Source organism: Nomia melanderi, chromosome 2 (assembly GCF_051020985.1).
Source record: "Nomia melanderi isolate GNS246 chromosome 2, iyNomMela1, whole genome shotgun sequence".
Taxonomy (NCBI): domain Eukaryota; kingdom Metazoa; phylum Arthropoda; class Insecta; order Hymenoptera; family Halictidae; genus Nomia; species Nomia melanderi.
The window spans coordinates 14,697,185-14,717,080 of record NC_135000.1 but is presented as its reverse complement, the minus strand read 5'-3'; the positions used below and the strand labels follow the sequence as shown (position 1 = coordinate 14,717,080).

The window sequence follows — 19,896 nt, the reverse complement described above, 5'->3', positions numbered from 1 at the left end:
ATTTAATACGTTGAAGATTAAGTATTATTATTAGAATATTAATACTGAAAACTGTAAAATATAATTTAATATACAGAGTGTACCACGCAAAGCAGATTACTAACAAATTTACAAAACGAACATTTTATTATTCGTTAAATAGTTTCTTTTATTTACAATTTGCATAAAATATAAAATATGTTTTATCATATACAGTAGAACTTCTTATAATGTTTCTTAAATTAAATAAAGTTCTAGCTTTCATTATACTTTTTTTATTATTGTACAAACGTTGATTCATTTTTGTTATGTTACTTGGAAATAGATGCTGAAGTATATTATTATCTTATCATGATAAACACAATTTTGTATTTGCGCTCCATAATAATTTGCTATTTAGGAACGTATTAATTTTATCGAAGTGCTTTTTTCACAATTTTTGTAGTAATTACATATCAATGGAAAAAATTATAAAATAGGTCATTAATACTTGCAAACCATAAATAGAACAGTTTCTTAACTTTTTTACTCCATCTTATACGTCATATGTAGAAGAAAAATGGCTCTCATAATATTAAGTGCTCGTACATATCGATTTGTAATTTGTTCATACAGGAAAAACACTTCGCACATATTACGTAAAATATCTTATTAATTAATCAGCCCTTGAGAGAAACGAAAAATATTAATAAAATTCCGAGGATCTCTTTAAGACGAGCAAATATTGTCAAAAATGATAATATTAGCATGCAAAACATAAATTATAGAAAACCAAGCAAATTTGCACTTATTATTACAGAATAAACTAAAACCTAATCTTCTGTCAGTTTTCATTATCTCATTTTACGAAGTAATTATTAAATTTAAGTGATACTGTGTTTATGCCATGCATAGGTCAAGCGATAGCGCTTCCTTTGTTCCATTATTATCATAGTGATGTTCTAAATACATCAAGATTGTTTTTACTCACACTTTCGTTATCAGAACACCCCCCACTCTAGAATTAACTTATTTAAACGTTTCATTAGCAACATCTATGTGCCATATATTCCTGCCATGAATAAGTGAATGATATAGTTTATTTAAAATGCTAATTTAAAAATCCACAATAAAATTGTTATTTTCTAGCAATTACTATTACATTTTCTAAAATTACTACTAAGTTACTACTAAAATTACTATTAAATTACTACTAAATTTTCCAAAATTACTACTAAATTATTACTCATTTTTAAAAAATATATATATAATAATTATTAGAATGAAAAAAAAAAACAGAAATTTTTACTGTAATTCAATTAAAACTGCATTTGTATATAAATCTGTCAATACATTTCGAAATGCCAAAACAACGAAGAATAAAGGTGGGCACGTTTAACTTATAATAAATTGTATAATTTTTTATTCACATTGTTTTTCATTGAATCGTTACTGCAACAAAACGTAAAACATAAAATGACAGGTAATTTAAAACCCATAATTGTCAAAATAACGCAGATAAAATTTTCTTCGGGTATATTGGCACATAAATGTATTTCCAAGTAGAAGAACGTCTACGCATCTATCCTACGCATTGCTGAAGAAGCTTATAATATTTCTTCGCAAATATATGTACGCATACGTGTCTGATATAGAACATGAAAAACACATGGTGACTGCAACGTGTGTGGCTACGTTGTGGTTTTATGTGGTATTACATAAAAGGCAACCTGAACGTCATCTAGTGAATCTTAGTCGCCGCTCCGAAGTGCTCGATATTATTTATTGCCATGATAATGGTTATCCTACGCGTATGCATCCAGCCACATGCAACTCGTTCACGTTGTAACAAATAACCGGATCCTGGTTTTGATAATCTTCCTTGTGTAATATTTCATGGCAGCAAGATTACATTTTGTATCAACGTAAACAACCTTCACTTGAATTTTGTTATTTTCAAATATACCGCGTCATACAATGCTATTGTCGTGTTGGAATTAATCATTATTAACAATCTACAGCAATATGTTCAACATTGCCTAATACTTTTATAAATTAACAATTGTTTATAATATGTAAGATATTACTAAACTTTTTTGTTTGTATACCAAACATTTGAATCTAACATTGTAATAAAATGAAAATGAAGAACAAAGTCAGATGAAACAATCATCAATCTATGAAAACCTTTATTAAAGTATTTAATTTCTATTTCAATAAGATTATCTATGAGAATGTGATTCTACGTGAACATTTTCAGTCTGTTTATATTAGAATATTTATTACACCTATATTTAATACTAGAACTACCGAACGTTTAGTGTAATTAACATGCAACCCTTGTAAAAATTCTAACAATAGATTTTCTGCGGTTTCTTCATGTATTTATTATAGTTATTATTAAAATCGTTTCGGATATTCAATATTTTCGACATATCAATAATCGCGAAATAAAAAACTGAGCCATTCTGACGATGAGTACGATATTCTAGTGTTACCATTGAAACTATCAGATGAAACAAAATGGTTCATTTACAATTTCCTCCTTTGCAATAACTAGAACAATAAAAATATATTCCAATAAAATGAGTGCATTAATAAATTCACAATTATAATCTCTGTAAAATTAGTCTTTTACATTTAAAGCTCGGTATTTCGAGTATTAAAAAACATTTAGTTCCAAGAGTCGATCCTCAACCCTTAATTATCGGAATTCATCGGTGTTCACTTGAATTCATCACCGACCCATTACACCGCACTGGGTCGATTAAAATTCGCTGGCCGATTGAGCCGCGCGTGATTAAATGTTTCCGATTACGTCGACAGCTATCTTAATGTTCTCATAAATTGCGAAATGTCACAAAGGGGCGATTGCGTGGCCGCGAGTCTCTTACATTCGAGCGCAATGTACGCGCGTCGTGCACGCTCAGATATCTGTATCGAGAAACATAAAGAAGCATCTTCGGCGCAACGGCGACCGCGATTTCTAAAGCGCGCTTGTGCGCGATTCCTGTTATCCGTTATGCCTTCCGAAGTAATTGATTCAACGGCCGCGAAAAGACTGTGAAACCGGAAACGCGAAATCGTTCATTTCTTTCGCTCTCGGACGTAATTCGGTTTGAACTGGTTTCGTATTTACTGCGTTTGCGGTGAGATTGGAACAATGGAACTACAGTCGTACCTTGATAACTTGAAAAATTTCTTCCTTTTCTTCCGCTTTTATGTAAAAATGCCTTCCTTTTCTTCAGCTTCCTTGCAAAAATGTCTACACCTCAAAATACAAAACTCTGTAACTAGAATTAATTACTTTGTGCTTAACTCTGACTGTAACACATCTGAGTACGTTCGAATCCCAAAGTGATAATTATTATTCTTTTTATTAATTCAATATAATGATACATTGAAAACTGTTCTTCTTCCCTTGTTATTATATGCAGCTGTCATAAATATCGCTTCAGATTTAAATTAAAACTGTAAAAAAACATTCATTAAAAGTGTCTGACAAGTCTTAAATAAATCGAGTTATTTATTTATGAAGAAAATTTTATTAAACCAGTTACTTATATTTAATTAATTAATTTTTGCCTTATTATCATTATTTTCAGAATTACTGATCTGTTCACGATGCCTTTCTTCTTGTTCTATTAATTTTGTTTTTATTGATTTTACGCTTGGTAAGTCATCTCGCGATTCAATTGCCACACAAAATTCTTCGTATTCCACTGGTAATGAATTTAGCAGCATTATCGATTGCAAATCTGCAGGAATCTTCATACCAGATTCTTCGAGATGCTCAAGTTTTTGTTGAAAGATATAACATACTCGGCCATGGATTGATTCGCCTCCGTCTTCATATGATATAATTGTTTATACAATGTTGATTTTCACATGGGTCCTTTTGACTTATACAATTTTTCCAAATGATTCCATGTCGCTTGAGATGTTTCAGTTTTCTTAATGTGATTTAACTGAGTCTTCGATACACACAAGAAAATCAAAGCGAGCGATTTCCCATCTTTGGTTTCCCAATCAGTTCCAGTTCCAATTTCTTCAGTCCTCTGAATTTGACCACTTGTATATCCCCATAATTCGTTACAAATTAATATACTTCTCATTTGTACTTTCCATGTTTCATAATTTGTCTCGTTTAATTTTTCAATATTGCCCACATTACCGATCGAAGCCATTTTTTTTAAATTCTCGGACTTTTACATTAACTAATTATTAGTACAATAGAAGAGAAACTAGTAAACTGAATAGACCTGGGCCCATAACCTGTCAGATTATTCGATTGAGAATATATTTAACATATTTAGTTGAGAAATATATTTAACATGTTTTGCTTGAATGAAGATCGTATCGCCATAACAAAAACAAAAGACACACACACAACCAACATCATACAGTACATCAAACCTCGCATTGATTATAACATTCGTACATCGAATTCTAACAAATCAGTTATTTATATTTAATTAATTAATTTTTATTAGTTAAATTCAAAAAATTAAATAAATCCTTATAAACTATAGCAAATAGGGGGGCACAATAAAAATGAATCAAAATAGAAAAAGTATTGTATATAAGCAAAAAAAGCTTTTTGTATAAAGCAACAGAGTTAGTTCACCAGACTCAATAATATCTATATTTATTTCTAAAATAATGAACAATACAGCATATTTATTGATATCTTTCTAACATGGCACATTGTTCTGAAACAATAATTAAGTCTGATAGTATCGTTCTTATTCAATATTATTTTCCGATACATTAGAGAAAAGGTGGAACAGTTAAGTCTTTAAGCGCATATGTATCAGTTACGTGTACGTTTCTGAAATGATGAATGAGCCTGTATTAAGAAGTCGTATTGTTTCCTAGCATCAAGAATGTGAATGCGAGCGCCAAACATGCGGCGAAAGATGCGAAAAATGCTGTCCCATGTACAATCAGATTCCGTGGAAACCTGGCACAGCTGCGAAGGGCTTTCACTGCGAGAAATGCAACTGCAATGGTCATGCAACCTCGTGCAGATATGATCAGGAAGTGGCCGACAGAAGACTGTCTATGGACACTCTTGGGAAATTTCGTGGCGGTGGCGTCTGCATTAATTGCACTGTAAGCCTGAAACGCTACAAAGAAAACTCAAACAGTCTTTCAGCAAAATGAAATCGTATACTATTTATTATTATGAAAATACTTATTGAAAATATTTTATTTGATTGAATAGAATATAAAATAAATAATATTTTAATTCTTATAGATTATTTTACATGATTTATGTTAATATAATACGATTCAATATTTTCTGTAAAGTAAGAAAATTGTTATATGTAATAAAGAAAAATTGTTTCTTATGATTTTCAAATAAATTAGATAAATATTAATTGTAGAAGCAGGTTTTATTATTGTTATTTAAATAAATGATTTATTTCAGGAACATACAACTGGCATTAATTGTGAAAAATGTCAAGATGGATATTACAGGCCGAATGGTGTTGCCCCTGATACACCTGAACCATGCTCACCGTGCAACTGCAATGTGTATGGTAGCACGGGGCACTGCACTCCCGATGACTCTTATACGCACATAGGAAAGGTAAACGCACAAATATTTCTAATAGTTTCTGTTACTTATTAAATAAACGTAGTTTCTAAAAAGCGAAATCATTAAGCAGTTATAATACCTTACTTTGAATATACTGTTATTAATTCACTTAAAATTAATAACTAGAAAGTATTATAATTAATTATAATAATTATAATAACAATTAGAATAATTAGACTATAAATGTTAAATACTAATATGTAAGTGTACAGAATACATGATATAGTAAAATTTATTAAAGTTTGAACATTTCTATTTCAGTAATTTCATTTTTAAATTAGAATATTAATATGCATATTTATGGAAAATATATTTAGTCCATTTATGAATGATAGGGGTATTTAAACTATTTCTTTTATAAACAATTTTTTTATTATTCCGAAATAATTGTTTTATTTATAATATTCCCTTCAAGCTAGGGACTAATTCATATTCTAAATACTACCAATACAAGCACAATTCAATACAATACTATAAACAATATTGTAACCATAATTTATACAATTTTGTACTTCAATACTTTAATTTAATATATAAACATTCACGGTTACCCTTGTAAACAGTAAAATATTAATTAAAAATTAAGTTATATTAGATCACTTAATAAAAAAAGACAATTATTTCTTCTTTTGTATGGTCTACTATTTAAAAGCCAAAGGTTGTTTACTGATAAGAGTATATATCTCTAAAAATCATTAACACTAATTGTGTTCTAGGTAGCAGGTGCTTGCAATTGCAAATCTGGCTACTCCGGCTACAAGTGTGATCAATGTGCCGCCGGTTACCGACAGTTCCCGGATTGCATGCCTTGTCCCTGTGACCCCCGTGGGATTCTTCCATCTCACGACTGCGAAGGTGATTGTCTTTGCAAGGCGAACGTCGACGGAGACTTCTGCGACAAATGCAAAACAGGACATTTCGCGCTAACAAAGGAAAACATCGATGGCTGCTTTCCCTGCTACTGTTTCGGTGTCAGTGACCGTTGCAGTGCGGCGAAGTTATCGTACTCTATGGTAACTCAAAAGTTTAATACTTGTCAATTATTAATATAATGTTTTTATATTTTTCAATTTGTAATGCAATATTTTAATGTTTTTCTATTAGTAATTTAACATTTTAATATTTTTCGATTAGTAATTTGATACTTTAATATTTCCAAGACTAATTTACTTCCTACTAGGAAAACGAAATTTCATTAAAACGAATGAAAAAGGATTATAACTGTATCGATAAAATTTTAGTATCATTCCTCCGTTATTAACAAAATAATAAAACTCTTAACGAAGGATATACATTTTTGTTTGATATTATTTTCATCGGATATACAGCCTTACACCTATGTAGATTCCCACAATTCTTGTTTCATTAACTTATAGATAGTTATCGATAACCATCCATTTTCAGATATCATCTCTGGAAAATTGGCTAATTACCAACATGAACGCGTCACAGGCTGTTATTCCTGTCGTGGACACGGACAGCGGTTGGCTCATGGTGGCAGCTTTCGAGGTCGAATACGATAGTCCATTTTGGTTGGCTCCACCAATTTATTACGGCAATCGTCTCTCATCTTACGGCAGTAATATCACTTACTCTGTCACCTGGGTCGTTATGCGTGGCGATACCAGCGGAAAACCGACCACGGGACCAAACGTTATTTTAGTTGTAAGTATTCATTCAACGATACGTGAATGATGGCACTATTAACCTAATACAGAGTACTACAACGTAAGTTGAATGAAATAAGAATCAATGAGTACAAATTTTGCCAGTTTGTTTTACAATATAAAATAAGATTGAAGTGTAATACAGTAAGAAGTCTATGAATTTTATTTCATTAAAAATATTTTGTTTTATTTAAGTTTCATTAAAAATTTTGTGAGGGAAATGTGAATTATTAAACTTGTATTGGTAAAGATTGATCGCACTTTCACATACAAACGTAAATAGATTAGTTATTTCGTGTATTATATTTTTTTAATAACTGTTTAATATAACAGTGTTTCAGTTTTAGTTTTACAACATATTGGAAGAGCTTAGCAGGGTATGATAGCTCTGATATTTAAGTGGTTCTAGAAAGACTTTGGAACGTTCGAAATGCTTAGTTCTAACAAAATAAATGTTAAGAAATGTTGCACAAGTGTAACATGCTAATGTATTGGAATTTTGCAGTATCCACTGTGAATGTTTGCTTTAACCGTGTAATTGGATTAAGTAAATAGTGGTGTCCAAATCTTATTTATAAAAATCTACGTATAGAACAAAATCGATACTTTTGTAGAAACATAATAACAAATATTTTAAAAGAGTTCATAATGAATTTAAAATTAATTATTAGCACCCGTTTCATATTCCTTTTTCCTGATGCATGTACATTCAGTAATTACATCATTTGATTACTCTCCAAACTTCTGTCATATACTTTCAGTAATTAATTTGTTACAATTTATTCACTATCAGTAGTTCATTATTAATATTTCTTTGTCATTTGTTTGTTTGTATACATCAACTACTTTCATTCACGGGGTAAAATAGATAAGATCACACATTAGTTAATATTCTTGAAGTTCTTCATACACGAAGAGTTATTGGACCACCTTGAACACTTGTTTTTTTTTGTTCATGTTTTAGTTCTGAGTTGGCCCCGAAAGGCAGATTACAATGATTACCGTTTTTGTAAAATTAATCTTCTCGTTTTATTTCTTCCCAGGGTAATAATGGTATGCGAATAGCTTACGGCGAGGAACAATATAATGGCCAGGAAGCGGAGATCAGCGTTCCTCTACTTGAAAACGGCTGGTATCACGTACGCAGCGAGATTCAAGATATTCCTAGCAGATTAAGGAGAACCGAATTTCGCGGGGATCCTGTTACCAGGATACAAATGATGCGGGTTCTCGCTGATTTGAAGTATCTTATGATAAGGGCGCAGTATCATTCTGAACAGATCGAAGGAAGGTATGACTAGTAAATAAAATCATTGTTTAAAGCCTATTTATCATAATGAAAATAATTTTTTATAGCTAATTTATTATAACGAAAATTATTTTTTAAATGAATTTATAAGAATGAAAATAATCTTTTATAACGAATTTATTATGATGAAAATTCTTTGATTTTCGCTTTAAAACTGTTAGAAATGCGCGCAAATGTTTGAAATATTTATTCTTCGTTTCATAATCGATAACATTTTTAATATTGATTTGCGTCTTGTTCTTTGATCTGGTTAAAAATGTTTATCTGTTCAAAATATTGACTACTTTTGACATAATTTGTAAAATAAACGTCATTCAGTTATAACAATGGGATAATTAAATCAAGCTTATTTAGAAACACATTTCCTTTTATTAGGAACTTGTTTCTTTGCCCGCTTATCGATTTTCTGTTTTGTCTTCGTATTTAATGAGGTATCTGAAAAGTAGTATTTGGATATTAAGTATTGTGACGTACATTCATTTGGTAACTTAAAAATTGTTAAATATATTAACTTTAACTCTGGGGAATTTTCATGTAGCGTAATTATTAGAGTAATTTTTGTGTAAAATAAAAATTTCTTGATGTAATTTAGGAAAACATGAGTAAATTGGAGATATAAAAATTGTTGTAGGTAACGGATAAGTTTATAACTTTATCAATTATGTAAAATTATTATAATTAACAAGTCATAATACATTACTATAACTTAATACAATTTATTAGATTAACTTAAATGATCACGTATCATTCTGTTTTAGTTTGGAATCTGCGATCTTGTGGGTCGGAGAAGTTTCGAACGACAGTGATGATAGTTTAGTTGAAATGTGCGAATGTCCTGAAGGATACACAGGACTCTCTTGTGAAGACTGTGCGTGGGGTTACGTGAAAATGGTAAAGAATGGATTGGATCATCAAGAACATCACGTTTGCGTGAAATGTGATTGCAATGGACACGCGAGTACGTGCGATCTTGTACTGGGAGAATGCACTGTAAGTATTTACGTCAATTCTTTAAACTTTTGATTAATGTTAAGTTAGACTAATTCAAAGGAGTTATTATGTTTAGTTGGTTAAATTTTTATTATAAAAATGTCAGTAACGAAATTTCGAATTTTTATTATAATTTATGGAATAGGTAAATTGTAATTAATATTTGAATAAATTACAAGTATTTATTGTAAGGTTTTTATACAGAATTAAAGTCTGTGGTTTCTGTTATATCGATTCTGCGTAATGTAGATGCAAACCTAAACAAGTTAGCATAGATTTCTTCCTTACCTTGAAAATCTTAACCATCTGAAGGTATCGTAGATATTTCAGGATAACGTAAAAGGAGTTATTCTATTCATAATAAGATTAAACTTATTAAATGTATGAAATCATTGTAAGAAACGTATATTTTATTATAAATTCATAAGTACTACTGACATACCTAATATTGAATAATGAATTTTGTTTATGTATTTAAGCAAAATATACATTTTTGTTAATTTACAATCTATAGTTTCTTGAAAAATTAAAAATTTACTAAAGAAATAATTAATATATAAACATATTTACAATATCACATAGAATTATAGATATATTTTTGTATTCACAATATATTTATTATTTCTTACCAACGATCAATAATAAGTCACTTTGAAACAATATTGGTATTTATTTAAATATTATGTACTGCACAACATCATTACAGAATCAACAAATTTTTATTGTTTTTGTTTTATATTTCATAAGTATTCTTTAAAGATTTTGTGATTTGTAAAATTTAATCGTTATTTATTTGTCGTATCAAATATTAAAATGAATTAAATTTTAATAATAACTATTTTACAATTAATTACAGTAGTTGTTAAATTATCGTTTTACATGTTTCGTAAATATATATTAGACTTTTTCCAATTTATATTTTTAACGATATTTTGTTTATCTGACACTACAATTACAATCGGATACGTTACCCTCTATTATCTCTTAAATAATATATGAAGACTTTTTTACCAGCATATTGATGTACAATTTATCAACCCAATTAGAGTATCTCAGTCGTATGTAATTATGTAGTGAGAAGTGAATTATTTTTACTCAGAAATCTTTTCTCAATTTGCCAGACTTGCGAACATAACACAGTGGGACCAAAATGTGATCGCTGCGCGCCTGGTTTTTATGGTATCGCCCTTTACGGAACTCCTGGCGATTGCAGGAGATGCGCTTGTCCTCTTTTGATCGAGTCCAACAACTTCAGTCCGAACTGTCAACTCGACGACCCTAACGATATGAGTAGCGGATATGTTTGTACACAGTGTCCGAAAGGATACACGGGCGATCATTGTGAAAGGTAAGAATAAATTAATTAATATTTTGGAACTTCAAAAATTTATGCGAATTAATATTTTCCTTTGAACCATTCCAAAGAGACTAAAATTAAAGTAAATATTCTATTTCCTTTTTGAATTTTTTTGACAATGGAAAATAGGGTGAAATTGTTATAAATGAAAAATTGCAATTTTATTTAACCTCTTGGCTATGTTGGCGCCTAAAGGCGCATTAAAAACTTGGTTTTGATGTAATGTTGGCGCACACAGGCGCCCGTAAGATATTATTGACAATATTTGCAGCAAGCCTCGTTTAAATCTAACGTAAGTGAATTCTAATTCAACAACTACATCTTTCGTTAGTCATATATTGTATAAATGTGACTATGCTAGATTGGTTTGATTTACATAGTTCAATTCAGTGTTTTGATGGTTTCAATACACTTCTTCACAAATACGCGTTGACGCAAAATTCTGCCGTAGCCAAAGGGTTAAAATTACAATGAATAGAAAAATTACCATATTATTTTAATTTACAATATGGCAATTTTATTTAAAATTCCAATAAATGAACAAATTGCAATTTTGTTTTAAATTAAAAAATAGTTACGTTTAATTATCTATATCTAATTTTATTTTATTTTGACAGTTGCGACGTAGGATTTTTTGGAAATCCTGTTACTCCCCACGGTACTTGCGAACCGTGTCCATGCAGCGGTGGTCCTTGCGATCAAGAAACGGGACGTTGTTTAGAATGTCGAGGTAATACAGAAGGTTGGAAGTGTGACAAGTGCAAGCCGGCTCATTACGGGAATCCATTGGAGCAGAACTGTTTGCGTGAGTGTTCTTTGTCTTCACGTATTATTTTACTATTCGAGTGATCATATTTATTAGATAATGATAAAAGTTTAATAAATTAACAGAATAAATTTCAATTATTTTTCTTACTTATTTTAAAGAAAAGAGAAATGCTATTTCGTGCTGTTACTTCTTCATAACCATCACTTTTTTATTTTTCCAAAACAGAGTTTAGTCTAACAGAATCATAATGATGCCTTTTGTTTTAAAATATAAATAATTTGCAGATTACGTAATTATTGTAGCATTACTGTTACTTGCATTACAAAATTTCGGAATAGCGTTAAAAGTCTAAAAATTAAATGTAATATATCTTGTAAAACTGTTGAGAGGGTAATTCACGCATAACAATAAACAAGATAATTAACAAAATGTTTAAAATAGCAAAAAAGTTAGAAAATATGATAGAATTAGTGTTTTAAGAAAAAATTGTCTATTGCATAATCATCAGGAGAAAACAGTATTAAATCATTTCAGATTTTCGTCATTCTACATCGAACTAAGTTTAAAGTTCAAGCATATGCATATTTATCGCCTCATCTTCTGTAACCTACAAATTAACAGAAATGTTAAATATTCGAAAACTTTCCTCCAACAGTGTGCACCACAGTAGCACATTAGTATTGAATTACTGTGCAAAAAGTATAAAAATATTCTTATAGTAATAGACAGCTGTACCTTACAAACTTGTCAAACCCTGTATTCAGTATCTATGGCAGCTAAAGAATATTATTTTCGGATAACACATGAAAGATAAAAATGAAAAAATAAAACTATTTATTCGTTGTTCAAAGTATTTATCTTGGTTCTTATGCTTTATACCTTGAACGATGGATACATTTGGAAAATTATTTATATTGTTATTTGAATGACAGGATGATTTGCTGCGAATAAATAATAATTTTGATATAATAACAAGGAATTTAGTATAATGATTGAATATTAATTATTGTGATTGCATACGCAAGAATATATCGAAAAGATAAAATGCAGTTTCTTATGATTTCTTTGAAAATCAAATACAGTGCAATTCGCAAAATCCTGGTTAATTACAAGTTATATAACCAACGGATGGTTATTCTATATATGAAAATATATAAAAAAATATGCAATAAAGCTCCTTATTTATAATTTCCCCTCGAAGAAATCAAGTTTGAGCTTGTTCTGTCATTAAGCCAAACGCAGTTAAGCTAAATCTCGAAACTGGATTTTCTCAAAAACAAGATTATAAATGAAATAGCTCCATCCTACATCTTTTACTTATTTTTTTCATGTACACTAACCTACGATTAATTATATTTTCCGTATTCAGTAAATCCAATTAAATACATATATGGTACACGCATAGTCTACAAATTTTCGTTTATAATTTTCGAAAAATGTGGTCTTGAATGAAAAAATTTCTTTCTTTATTTTCAGTTTACTTTTGCTCATAGAATTATACTTTAACTGATTGCATTTACATCATATGGAGTACTAAGAATCATAATGGTATAATGTGGTGCGTGTCCGTCAAAAAATTAAATTTTAGCTCAGTTATTAAAAAGAACAAAATATTCTCTTTGCTAAACACACGCTATTGAAATTCTGATGTAATTGTTAAATGTTAGATTTCGTGAAACTTGAATTAATAAGAAAACAAGTTATTTCATTTTTGATACATTTTCATTTTAATGTTTATACCCTGTACAAACATTTACAATGGAGTAACCTATAACGAAGATAATTCAAAGATTTCATATTTTACGAACATTTTAAAGAAAAATAATAAACAACAAAAATTAAGACATACATTTTAAATTTAATTATTATATTTAAATTGTATAAATAATATTTACAGATTGCACATTGCATATTGCAGATGAATAAATATTTTTGCATTTATCCGCGTTCGTTGTAGCACGTTCATTCGTTGCAAGTGTCTTGATTCAGTGAGAAAAGCTGTTCGTTATAGCATTTGTTGGTTATAAGGATGGTACGTTATAGCCGCGTTTCTCAGCTCTATTTACATTGTGAACCAGTAAAATATCACATAATTTTGCATAGACCTATAATATATTGTACATATTATTAGAAGGGTGTATTAAGAATATCTACACAACATATAATATTTATTGTTGGAATTATCAAACAATATAAAACTAAATAAAACGCTATAAATGCGTCATTGAATACATTCACTATCAATAGTCTAAAAAGAAGATAATTTATTAATTGTTTATTCTTATGTGACAGTCTCACATAGTTCTAAGATATTCGCGAAAAACCTATACCGAGAGTCTAAAATAAAAGGCTTCTGTTTCTTAAAATTTGCATACACTAAAAAGTTGCAGGAGATTGTAATTAAAATTACTATGCTTTTTATTGCAATTGTATAATTTTCATATAAAACAAAGTCCAATGTCTAACACTCCTAACCATTTTTATAAAACCTTTCTTACAGTTAAAATTATTATAAACTTCATACTGTTTCTCCATAAATGAAAAGATGCTTAAAATAGAATTAGGCAATCAAAATATAGTTACTAACATGCATAAAACTATGATTGAAATCCTTCATTCATAATCGTATAATTAATTTCAATCCGAATCTTAAAATTTCGTGAGATATTTTGAATTCCGAAGGTTCAGATCATTATTAGTTTACAGCAAAAAATGTTCAAAACATTGATCTCGAAAAACTGACTTTGGACCAGTAAAATCGCATGTCCACTCCGCGGTGGTTGACAAACATTGCGTTACAGAACACCCTACAATAACAGAAACAATAAAATCCTTGAAAAGTTTCGAAACGTTCGAATGGTAAAAATCGAAATCCGATTGTTCCAGCTTGCGACTGCGACCCCCTCGGGAGCAATTCCATTGAATGCGACGAGAGGAGCGGTCAGTGTCCGTGCAAGCCTTTGTTTGAGGGTCGTGACTGCTCCTCCTGTATCGAAGGTTACGGGAACGTAACTGCAGGCTGCCGGGAATGCGACTGCGACGTGGGTGCCCTCGACGAGGTCTGCGATCCCGTAACCGGCGAATGCAGGTGCGCGGATGGCGTCCTTGGCTTCCGGTGCGATCGCTGCGACGTCGACCATTACGGCTTGTCCGTGGGAGGCTGCAAAGGTAAGTACCGTTTCAGAATTTTTCAAGAATGCCGCCTTATCATGCAGCCGGTGTCCTCTCTTCGTACGAGTTTAAGGGTCGCTTCAGAGCCCTCTTAAGATTCTGATCATTCCATGTAATGAATTTTTGACCGAGATACGCGTTCTTTCTAATGATTGCTCGATGAAAAAGTGAATATTTGTAATTAAACAATGTGATTTAAATATAATCGGTACGTTTAAACAGTTATCGTTATATATATATAATAACACTGGAACTACCAAACGGGTCAAATTGACTCATTCCTAAATTACTAACAATATAACAGATGCTTCTTTGAGAAGTTACTAAAGAAATTGACTTAGTAATGTGCAAATTAAATCATAAGTTAATTAAAGTCTCAATAGCTGCACTCTTAGAGTTCCTACAGAAAAATTTGGGAAAGTCGACTGCTCCGTAATTTTAGTGTTCGATCGTTACACTTTAAAAAATTACTAAGTGAATTATTGAATTGTATTGGGTTGATGCAAGTTTTGACGGTTTTTTGTAAGAAATAAGGAGTTCTGTTCGCTGACTAAATCAGAACTGAGTAAAAGAAGAACAATAGTTTCAAAACAGATGTTACTTGTTTTAAAGAAAAACATTTTTTGTAAAGCATGTACAAAACGTTAAATTTGTTGTATCCACCCAATACTTTAAGAGGAAAAAGAAATTAGTCGTGTCCAATTCTTTTTATCGTCTGCGAGTATTTGGCAGAAAATCAAGGTTTTTACTAGCGCTGGAATTAGGTGTCACGTACATTGAGATGTTTTTGTTCCAAAATTGCCGCTGTACAAAATTATTATTGCGTTGTTACATTTCTGCAGAAAATTATTAACCCCTTGTCCTATAATCTCCTTCAGAACTATACCTGCTAAAACTACTTTATTATTAACAATTTATTAGAAAAAAAGAATTTAATAATTATTATATTTCAACGTTTACTACAGAAATGAATGATTGAAAATAAAAAAGTACTATTTAATTTACATTTGAAAAAGTAAATAACATTTAGATTTTTCAAATTCCATCCAAAATTTTCATCGCGAGTCTAATACGATATTATAGGCCAAGAGATTAATAAACGAGATTAGTATACATATCTGCATAAAATAGGTAAGGAAAAATTCTTCACACAAATCTGTGGACAATTTCTAAATTGTTCTTGAACGTACAGAATTAAACAACATTTAGTTGTCTTCAATATTTTTCATCAGAAAGTTTAAAGTGATAAAGCTATACATCATTACGTCGATCGAGATCTTCCTATCTTAAAGTCAGCTACGAAAGTCTCTGAAATTTAAATAACAAAAACCCCTTCAGGGTTTACGTTATAATACTCTTATTATTATAATGTAACAAATACTGTAGATGAAAATAACATACGCATTATCAGTTTGCGAGGAATAACACGTTACAAGCAACAAACTCGGTATCTAAGAACTACCCAAGTGTTGGGAGTTCCAAAGAAATCTGAGAAAATCATCCCCTGCGCGTGCAACGATTTCCGCGATAGTTTCGATGGTTAGGAAGTGAAGTACAGGTCTACGGTCCTAGGAAGCAGCGTGGAACGCGAGCAAGAGTAATGCAAAACGCTTCGTCTTTTTCTAACTAAGCCGCGGATGTTTATCTCCGGGCTTTCTTAAGTGCGGAGCACTTATCCGGTTGGACAGGAGTCGTGAGTTCAGGATGTTACTTGAGATTTACAAGAGTCGAACCACCCTTGCCCGTGGAACGCTTCTGACGTATAATCTGTTTAGCTTAGTTTTAATTTACGATCGCGATTTCCGCGTGCGGTACCGTTCCGCTTCGTGATACTTGCGTGTTTCAGAAGCCGCGGGGTTAGGCGCAGCATCTTTTTCCGAGCTTCTTCGTCATGATTAATGTCTTGGTGTCTGTTCAATGGTTTCTTTTCGATTTCTTGCAAGAGAAACATTGGTTACCTAAACATTCCGATGTGTTTAAAAATGGGTTTAACGCTAGATATACGGAACGAGTCAATTTGACTCATACTAAATTTTATGAGCATTGTTTGGTAAATTTTGGGGTTATCATCTTGATATAGAAAATATTATAATTGGTTGAAGCTTATTGTTACCACTACAAAAAACCTACAAATGTTACAAAATGTTTATAACAGAATTTTTTTAGTATACTTATCAATTATTGGGTGTACAGTTGCTATACTCAATGATTGATTATTATTAATTAATCGATTAATATTAGTGTTGCTTCTGTATTACGTAATTTAAAGGTTATGTTTTGTCTTTGCATTATAATTCAACTATTCATAGAAAAAATACAAATTTCATAAAAAGTATATAAAAACATTTTTTGATTACTCCTTCGTTCTTAAGCATGAAATTAGATATTTAATATTTGAAAATAATACAGCAGCAATGTACACGAAATAATTAAAATAAAACTAAAGTGCTGATTGTTGTGGAGGCAGCCTTAAGATCACTGTAGCCGATGGATTTCATGAGAAGGTTTAAGATCGGCCTCGCAGATCAGCTACCACAAAGAAACCCATAAATCGTAATCATTCAGCGTGAGGCCGAATGGTCGCGTAAACACGCTTAATGTTCTCCAGTTCCTCCTTCCTCGTCATCGCTGATCTAACTGAGGATCGTGCTGGTTATGTAATCTACGCACATTCGAATTCTGAAAATCTGTTACTCGAAAAATCGATTGGTCCACATGTTCCAAGTATGAAAAACAAAGTAAACAGTAAAATTGTTTATTAATGAGATATTATAGGTGCATTAGAAGTAAAATAGTCAAATTTTGTATTGACGAAATATTATATATATATTACAAATTTTTTTATTTATTGGGTAGAAAGGAACTGTGTGTATTTGAAACTATATTATATTAATATTAAATTAATATTATATTAATATTAATTACGACGACTAGAAAAATTATTTTTTTCGCCACATCGTTGTAAAAAGGAAACATAAAGTAAAGAACTAAATGTTAAACAAGAGATAACATCGTTCCATGAAAAATCGATGCACTTGCACAAACCGTTCTCTTCGGCGTGTCGTGGTCTGAACCAACCCAGACCTAAACCAGACGAAATAAAACGTCCATTTATTATTTCCTAGCCAGGCAATATTTATTTCCGTGGAAGAAAACGCTAGATCGAATCCTAAGTTACGGCTGGTCGAAACAGCAATCGGGACATCGTATCTCATGGCCGCTCCGAGATACGAGGACAGATATCATAAGATATGGCGCACCATAGGCGAGGTTCTAGCTTGCTTTAGCTCATTCCTGCCGAGCCACGACTTGTCTGAGATGTTAATTAACTTCCTGCGACCGCGGCAATACGCCGCTTTCCTCTTTCTCGCCTCCGAACGATACGCTTCGTTTAACTCGAACCGATCGACCCAACTTACAGATGCCCTCTGATCAAGTCTCTTCAGCGCTTACGCCTTTAGGTAGTCCACATTCGATGTGAAACATTAGATGGTCGGCATGGATTTTATGGATTTCTCTTCTATTAGCAATGGATACATTGCAACCTAGCTGCAGCCGAGCATACTGCTTATTATCGAGCACCGTAGGAGCGAAGAAAACAGTCTGGTTGCTTTGTTTCGTTATTTTATCCGCGATCTTTGGCAAGTCGAAATATCGATACACGCTATCGCGGAGTGGTATGAGACCGTTTCCGATGTTCGCAGTTTATGAAAGACGATAAGATAAAGAGTAACGTAGTATATTTCTGCTCTTTCTGTTGTTGGCGGTATTACTTGGGACCTGTTTTTAACCCTTTGCCGTAGAATGATGAGAGAGTCGTGGCGAAGATTTTTAATTGAATTTAACCGATTTGCGGAGAAAAGCGTGTTTGACTCGTATACGTTTGCTTTTTGCTGTGGTGTATTAATAAACATTAAGGACAGTCAAATGAAATATCATAACAAAGTATTATATGCAGTAATCAGATAACAATTACTCATCAGCATTCAATATACATTTTAAAATAATGTAGTTTGATAAATTTTTAGTAAATTAAAGTATAATTGAGTTTAATCTCTTTTTAATCACTTACTTATGCAAAAACAGAAATATTTTACTTTATTCCACTTCTGCAATATAGGAAAATTCATAGGAAACGAATTGAAAGGTATAATGAAACTCCTGCGTAAACGTAAAAGAGAAAGATGTACATACCGATAAACGATATAATAGGGATTAATTTATTATGAATCTTATGAAACATCTCAATTCGAATTTGTAGCTTGGAAATAAGAATATTTAAATTCCAAATTTTCAGAATTGTAGAACCAAATTTCTCACGTCTTATAATTTGATTGTGATTGTTTCTCACAATCACTAAAAATATTCCTATTAAGCTTAATCAGCGACAATAATTCAAAAATCAAGCAAACAATTAACAAGCTCGATGTTTATTTTACAACGATTGTACCATAGATCGTATTAAAACCAAATTTTCCTTCGAGCTCCGTCGCCGGTAGTCATTAGAAAAATCCGTATGAAGGTCAATCAACGACCGTAATTCAAAAATTAAACGAAGAATTAGCGGGCTCGGTGTTCGTCTACGCTTACTACCAGCGTAAATCAATCTGTGCGCTGGAAGCTGTCTTAAGGCCTCTTTAACCCCGCTCCGCGTAGCAATTAACGTACTGCCGGAGCTCTTAGGTCGACGTGAGCGATACGATAATCGGGTAGCTTAATAAGGCCGTATTTTCTATATGTCGTCTCGTATGTACAATCTGTCCGATTAAAGCGTGTTCAACTTTGCTAACAGAAAATTTGTCTATCTTAGTCATAAAACCTATGTATACGTTTTTTACATTTACGGGATCGGTTTAACCCCTTAGCTTACTCTTTTTTTCGTTTCAAATGTTTATGCTTACGCTATTCATCTCCTTGCCCTATAATATCCTATTAACGCTTTTATGACGTTTCTGAATTGCTTGAAAAAATTACAATATGTAAGATGACTGCTGTCGATTAACAATATTTAATAGCATAAATAACTTAACAATAGTGTAGTGTAAGAATACTGATGTCAAATAATTAATA

The 19,896-nt window shown here is 31.3% G+C and overlaps 1 protein-coding gene across 1 annotated transcript in view; it reads left to right on the top strand.

The window, feature by feature from the left end:
- The window catches only part of wb (wing blister), a 199,751-nt gene that overhangs the window by 12,460 nt on the left and 167,395 nt on the right, over positions 1-19,896 (top strand). Inside the window, exons 4-12 of the mRNA XM_076365013.1 lie at positions 4,837-5,073; positions 5,393-5,554; positions 6,280-6,576; positions 6,968-7,228; positions 8,274-8,521; positions 9,298-9,529; positions 10,651-10,877; positions 11,504-11,691; positions 14,542-14,823. Coding sequence (XP_076221128.1) covers positions 4,837-5,073; positions 5,393-5,554; positions 6,280-6,576; positions 6,968-7,228; positions 8,274-8,521; positions 9,298-9,529; positions 10,651-10,877; positions 11,504-11,691; positions 14,542-14,823 — 2,134 coding nt within the window. The remainder of the gene's footprint in view (positions 1-4,836; positions 5,074-5,392; positions 5,555-6,279; positions 6,577-6,967; positions 7,229-8,273; positions 8,522-9,297; positions 9,530-10,650; positions 10,878-11,503; positions 11,692-14,541; positions 14,824-19,896) is intronic.